The following is a 6,686-nucleotide window of genomic DNA, read 5'->3' as shown; positions in this document are numbered from 1 at the left end:
ATCTTCTTTTATACATTTTATATTGATTGAAGCGATGCACACGTGCACTAGTTTATAGAATAGTGCAGGTTCCAACAGTCGTGGATGATACTATGGAGCGTAATATTTGTCAACTTTATCTCGAAAACATATTGGATACTTGAGGCAATCTTTATATTAAATATTTTGATAGGATAAAATTAATTAGAAGAGTAAAATATTTTTAAAAAGGCGAATTAGTCAAATTATATACTTCTTACATCAATGATAAGTAGGTTAAACTATTATTATAAAAAACTACAATGAGGAAAATTAGCATACTGTTACACTCCATAATAATCCGTGCTACTTTTATTAAAACAAGAAAGAATGAGTTAAGAAGGTTCAAGGAAAGTTAATCGAGTTAGTAAGAATGTCGTTATATATATGGTTTCCTTAAGTATCCCAAGGTGACACGGTTACCTAAAGGATTTGAAATCACACTATGAGTATGTATATGAGGTAATGCGAGTGACCTTTTAAAAGTATTTTAGATTATTAGTAATAATATAGAGGATGGACAAAAGATATGAATATACTTTTGTGATTGGAGTTTCGTCGAAGCTTTGTGAGTTCTCTAGTTATGTTTAAGGTTATTGTGATTCTCCGGACCCTTCGAGACACGTATATGGATTTTTATGGATGTATATGAGTGTGTATACGTATGTATAAGAGGTTACATGAGGTTGGAAGAGGATTAGAAGTTAAACGAAATGAATCGGAACAACCTCAGAAAAATCTCGGACCCGATTTTAGCCTATATTGTAGGAGGCATATCTCCTAGTATATAATGAGTTTTAAGGTGTTTCAAAAGCCTAAAATTAATTTCATCGAGTCTAGTTTGCAACGCAACAAACTGCTCGTCAAAATGTTATTGGGGTAAGGAGATATGGACGATGCAAGTTGGACTGAGTATTAAGACTTAAATGTTCACAAATTTTTCACTAGTGGCCGTGTGGGCCCCACAAACACATGACAAAATCAGATTTTTGCCCATGCTTAGTTGGGGGAACGTGTGAGACCTTCTTGGGCAGCAAAATGGTCTCCTTGTTGACCAAAGTTGCATGCCACAACTCATTTCCCAATCCCACCAAGTGAACTTAGAGAGAGAGGCTCTCATCTTCACCAAGTGAAGGGAGAGAGAGAGCCACGGCCAGCCATGGCATTTCCACCACCATTACACGGCCAGCCCTTCTATTTTTCTTACCATTAAACCCCCAAAGTGTTCTACACATTCACCATTAAGTTTCAAGTGAAGGAGAAACCATAAACATGCCATACAAGCTCTTATAAGCTCACGGCCAGATTTGAGCTCTCCATTTTTTATTCAAAAAAATTATTTTCCAAGGTGTTTCAACCCTTGAGAAGGTGCATAGCAACGTGGAGTATCCATTGGAGCAACAAGAACAAGTATTAGTTCATTTCACAAAATTCTAGCAAAGTTAAGAAGCCAACTTGTTAAGGTAAGAGTTGATCATTTTGTAGGTGTTTGATGATGAAGTTGAACCGTGTGGACTGTTTTAGGACGAATTTTGAGGTATTGTGAATATGTAAAAGTACATTGCATGTATGAAATTATGAATGTTGGTGTTGAAATATGGTTATAGCCTAAGAGGCTGTTTTAGAGGTGATTTGGATATGTTGTGCATGTGTAAATGTGAATTGCATGTATGAAATTGTGTGTGTGTTGATGTTGAGGCCTTGTAGAAGCCATAGGGGACTGTTTGGTGTGGGATAATGGACTGATTTTATTTAGTAATCATGGTTATGGCTATCCTAGATTGCATGGCAAAAAGAATGAAAAGAATTGGAAGGTTAAAGGTGAAGTTGTGTTGATACGAACATGTTGTTGTTTTGTTGAATTATGGCCGTGTAGTGGACTGTTTTTGTGGAAGATAGTGAACTGATTTTATTTGGTATTTTGATGGTTGTTGTCATGAATTTTATGATGGGAATTAAGGTATTTAATGGTTAGAGTTGGAACTAAAATTGTTTATAGGTTGTTGTAAGGTTATAGTGTCGACAATGTAGCTATTTGCATACGAATTTGGTGATATATTTATCGTGTGACTGCTGGTCGTATTTTACTGAAATTTGCTGAAAATATTGCATGAAATAATGTATGAGAAGAGTATGTGGGCTGCTTGGTGTATTGTAGGTGTTCGTTAGAATTTCGGGCATCTTTTATGTTGTATTTGGGACTGTTTTGATGATAGGAGTAAATTTGTGCGTTTTGAATGTTGAATGTTGTTACGAACGTATAGTGAAAGTGAAGTTTAATGATTCAAGTTGAAATTGAAATGGTTTGTGGGCTGTTGTAAGAATGAAAATGATGCTAAAACAGTTCCAAGAATTGTAAAGGTAATGTTGTTAAACATGTTGTTGTCGTTGTAAGTTAAAGCTGGAAAATTGCTAAATGAGAATGGTAATATTGTGTGTGTTGTTTGGCCATGAGATGGGACTGTTTTGAATGATGTAAGGACTGTCCAAAGTTCCCTTAAGTCATGTTTAAACAAGTTCGGATTGGTACTTGAAAGTATGACTAGCAATGTTAGCTTGTAGCACTAGTTGGTTTGAATGCGAACGAAACGTCGTTTAAATGTTAGAAAGGGATTATTAACGTTAAAATACGTATTGAATTCCCTCGTAGACTAATCGTAGCTCTTGATATCTTGATATAGGATAAGTGTTTTTGGGCAGCAAGTACAAGTTATAATACGACTAAACGCTAAAGGTATGTAAATCCTATTCCTTCTTTCTTTTGGCATGTCCTAGACGTAAGTATGAAACGATATGAACCTTGGGGTAAATTCTACTCTCTAGTTCCATGCATGACTTATGATTCTATATTTCCTTAATGCTATTGTCACGAGCCTACTACATGATTGACTAATGAATGATGTATAGAAGTTCCTACTCTTAAAAGAATGGCATGAACAGAAGCATACTTGACTTTTAAAAACTACATCATGGAAATTGATACATGTACATGAAAGCTGAAACGTTCCTTGCTATGGCTTATAATGAGAATTGAAAAGAATTGAATATGATTATTATCCCAATACTTTAGAGCTGGTTAGTTGCTTATCTATTGAGTCTCAAAAGATGAATTGCATATATGTGGTTGCTTATTATTCTGCTCGTGCTTACCGCTATATCCTTCACTGAGTCCCGGGCCAGGACACGTTCTCGTGCACATATTTACTATATTAATCACCGAGTCTCTCACTAGAGGGCCGGGACACGTTATATATATATATATATATATATGATGATATGATGATGTGATGATATGATGACATGATGATATGGAGATGGTGGCCAGGAGGGCATATTCCCTATTACCGAGTCCCTTATTAAAGGGCCGGGACACGTCTATGTTTATGTTTATGATGCTATGATTTTAATTACCGAGTCCCTCATTAAAGGGCCGGGACACGTTATATATATGTTATATACAGAATGATTATGCAGCTTTGATTACAAAACTCTATAACGATATTGATATGAGATTTATACAGATGAAATATGTCCAAAGGCAAGTGTTATGAATTTTTGATTGTTGCATTGGGTCCTACATACTTTGTCTCATTATGAGTCTATTACTACATTTCATGCTTTACATGCTCAGTACATATTCCGTACTGACCCCCTTTCTTCGGGGGGCTGCGTTCATGCCTGCAGGTACAGACGCTCGTTTTGGAGATCCGCCAGCTTAGGAGTCCTATCCAGCTATCTTGGAGTGCTCCTTTGTTCCGGAGCCTAGCTTGTGGTATAACTCCCTTTAGCTGTATGTGTATGTGTTTATTCGGGGTACGGCGGGGCCCTGTCCCGTCACATGATACTGTCATTACTCTTAGAGGTCTGTGGACATCTGTGTGGGTCTATGTATAGTTGATGATGCGTTTTATGAACATGACTTATGTTTGGGGCGTACCCATTCGTGATGGCAGCCTTGTCGGCTTGCATATGTATGTATGTTTGGAATGTTGCGTGTAATGGCAGCCTTGTCGGCTTGCGTATATATAAATATATGTTGTTGTTGAAAATGGTAACTCCTCAGGAGACAGGTGCTTATGACATACAGAATCGTGACAGCTTTAAAATAACGCCCTGCCCTTTTTATACAAACAAGTTCATGACATGCTAGTTATAAATGATTACAGTTAACAGGCAATATGAGTGTCCAATTCGGGCACTAGTCACGGCCTACGGGGTTGGGTCGTGACACATACTATCTTGAACTACATGAGAGGCGAGTATTACGAAAAAGTTGAAAAGAGGTATGAAATTTTTCAAAAATAACTATAGTAATTACTATGTAATACACATGATTTGACGATATATTGCTAAATCTAATTTAATATTCTTTATAGAGTACATAAAAAGACCCTTGAAGGACATCCAGAGAGCGATCATCTAGGTTAGTATACTAACAACCAACTGGAACCTTCGTTCCTCATTCATGTCTAAAGGAAATTTAACAAGAAATTGGAGCACATGCAACTACCATGTTTATGTAATATATATTTATCAAGCAGTCTTCTAGTATAGTAAAAAATAACCAGCTGGAACCTTTATGATCTGCTCGAGTTAATTAATTAAGAAGATGAAGAGCAATGATGTTCAAGTATACTAACAACCTTGAGCCTTTGTTCCTCACTCAAATGTAAAGGAAATTTGACAAGAAACTCAAGCACAAGGTCTCCTCTTCTACCTTCCTCTTTAGGCTTAGGCATGCCTTGGTCTGGTATGATTTTCTCATATCCTGGATGAATGATTTCATCATCAAAGGACATAGTCATTTCGTCTCCACCCAAAAGAGGTACAGTGATCGTACACCCTGTGAGAGCCTGAACTAGAGGGACTTCAACTCCAAGCACTAAGTCATCTCCTTCTCTTTTGAATAGTGGATGTGTTTTCTCATCAATTGAGAATATTATATCTGCTCCAAGGGTGCCTGCTCTCTCATCTCCCTTACCTTCAAATGTAATTTTTGTTCCTCTCTTCCATCCTGGCTTCACCTTTATTGTTACAACTTCCTCTTCTTTTACAATTAGTCTGTCATGTCACACAAAATTTTACATGTTAAACTTCTCTGACTAATCATTTTCTATCTTTAGGAAACACAAAAGGAAAAAGAAGAATACCCTGTGATTGCAACTACATCTCTTGTTATCATAACCTTCTTGACGCATCCATTGCACAATTCCTCAAGGGTACATTCCAGCTTCTTCTCGATTGGTTGAGGCTTTCTCCATGAAGTAGACTGGGAAAAAATAATAGGCTTACTTGCTAGTTTTGAAAGATTTGGGGGTTGATCTGATACTGGGGTGCCAGGGGTTGTGGGAGTGCTAGCTCCACTCATCGAAAAACATGGCATGGATGTGTAAAAATCTATTGTTGGGTTGATCCGACTTGTTGTTCTTGAAAGGAGCGTGGGGCTTGAAATTTCTAACTCATCATCCTCCTCACTTTTCAATAAGTCTACTTCCTCTTTCTTTTTCATGCTGAGAACCTGAAAATCACCATCATAACATCTGTAAATAAGTATATTGGAAAATTCTAACATTCATATATAACTTTAGGTGAAGATAATGTGATACCTTTATGAGGTACTGAAGGAATTTATCAAATGAAATGTTTTGAACTTTTTTGGTTATCTTTTCATCTCTATTTTTAACATCAACAGGCTTTCCTTATTTATTTAATGATTTAGTTCATAAATTTATTTAAATATAATTCCCACAATAGCCTGTGATGTGTCAAGCTTTCTGGATGAATAGCATGGATTGAGCAAAAAGACATGACAAGTTCTGTGTACATACCCTATAGGCCTCATTGATGGATCGAAACTTGTCTACAGCTTCAGCTTGATTTGATCTGTTTCTATCAGGATGCCATTTTTTGACAAGATGTTTGTAAGCTTTGCAAATGTCCGTGAGGGATGCTGATTTTGAGATTCCTAGAATTCCATAATATTTTGAGGCAGACATCGGCGACTTGGTAGATTCTCCCATGTGAAAGATGATTTCTATAAGTTTTTTGTTAGAATCTTAAAGTTGTGGGAGGAGGAGATAGAGAACGATGAAACACGTGGAGCTGTGGAGAGAAAAAGACGCTGGAGATTTTCAGAGGAGGAGAGGAGAAAGAATTAAAGAAGCAAAGATTTTGTGGAAATGAATGTAAATAGAGAGGGGGATAGTATCCAAACAAGTGTGTGACGAGGGTGGAAATCATGATTAAGAACGGATAAATTTCTTATACTAAGGAAACATAGAGGAGTATCTTTTACTTCATATATCTTTCTATATCTATTTATACAATAATTTAAAGCTGGTCTTTAGAAACTTGACTTGACATGTTTCTTCATTCAAGGAATTCATTTATCTCTTTTTCCTATCAAAAATCACTTATTTCTATTTTTTGTCGTTTCCACCCATTTGCTTCTATTTATCTTTGCTTTTTTAAAAATGTACTGTTATTTTCATCCGAGAAATAAAATGTAGTTAAATTTTTTTTTTTAAAATGATATCATTGAGTCTGTGATTCATTATGCTTTTAAGTTGTTATACGATGTTATTTAAGAAGTTAAATAGTTTTTCTTTATCCAAAAACATTTAAATAAAAGAAGACCAATTTGTGGCTACCTTTAAAATAATTCTCCA

At 36.0% G+C, this 6,686-nt stretch overlaps 1 protein-coding gene across 1 annotated transcript; it reads right to left on the bottom strand.

Moving 5' to 3' along the window:
• Nucleotides 1-4,305: 4,305 nt before the first annotated feature.
• On the bottom strand, nt 4,306-6,271 carry LOC132599679 (uncharacterized). The gene is made up of 3 exons (XM_060312961.1): nt 5,847-6,271; nt 5,169-5,536; nt 4,306-5,079 (listed from the first exon to the last, which is right to left on the bottom strand). Exons 1-3 carry the CDS (start codon nt 6,036-6,038, stop codon nt 4,620-4,622), a joined length of 1,020 nt encoding a protein of 339 aa, XP_060168944.1. The 5' UTR covers nt 6,039-6,271; the 3' UTR covers nt 4,306-4,619.
• Between the last annotated feature and the right edge of the window lie 415 nt (nt 6,272-6,686).

This window comes from Lycium barbarum, chromosome 6, assembly GCF_019175385.1.
Source record: "Lycium barbarum isolate Lr01 chromosome 6, ASM1917538v2, whole genome shotgun sequence".
Taxonomy (NCBI): domain Eukaryota; kingdom Viridiplantae; phylum Streptophyta; class Magnoliopsida; order Solanales; family Solanaceae; genus Lycium; species Lycium barbarum.
This window is presented reverse-complemented; position numbering and strand designations above follow the sequence as displayed.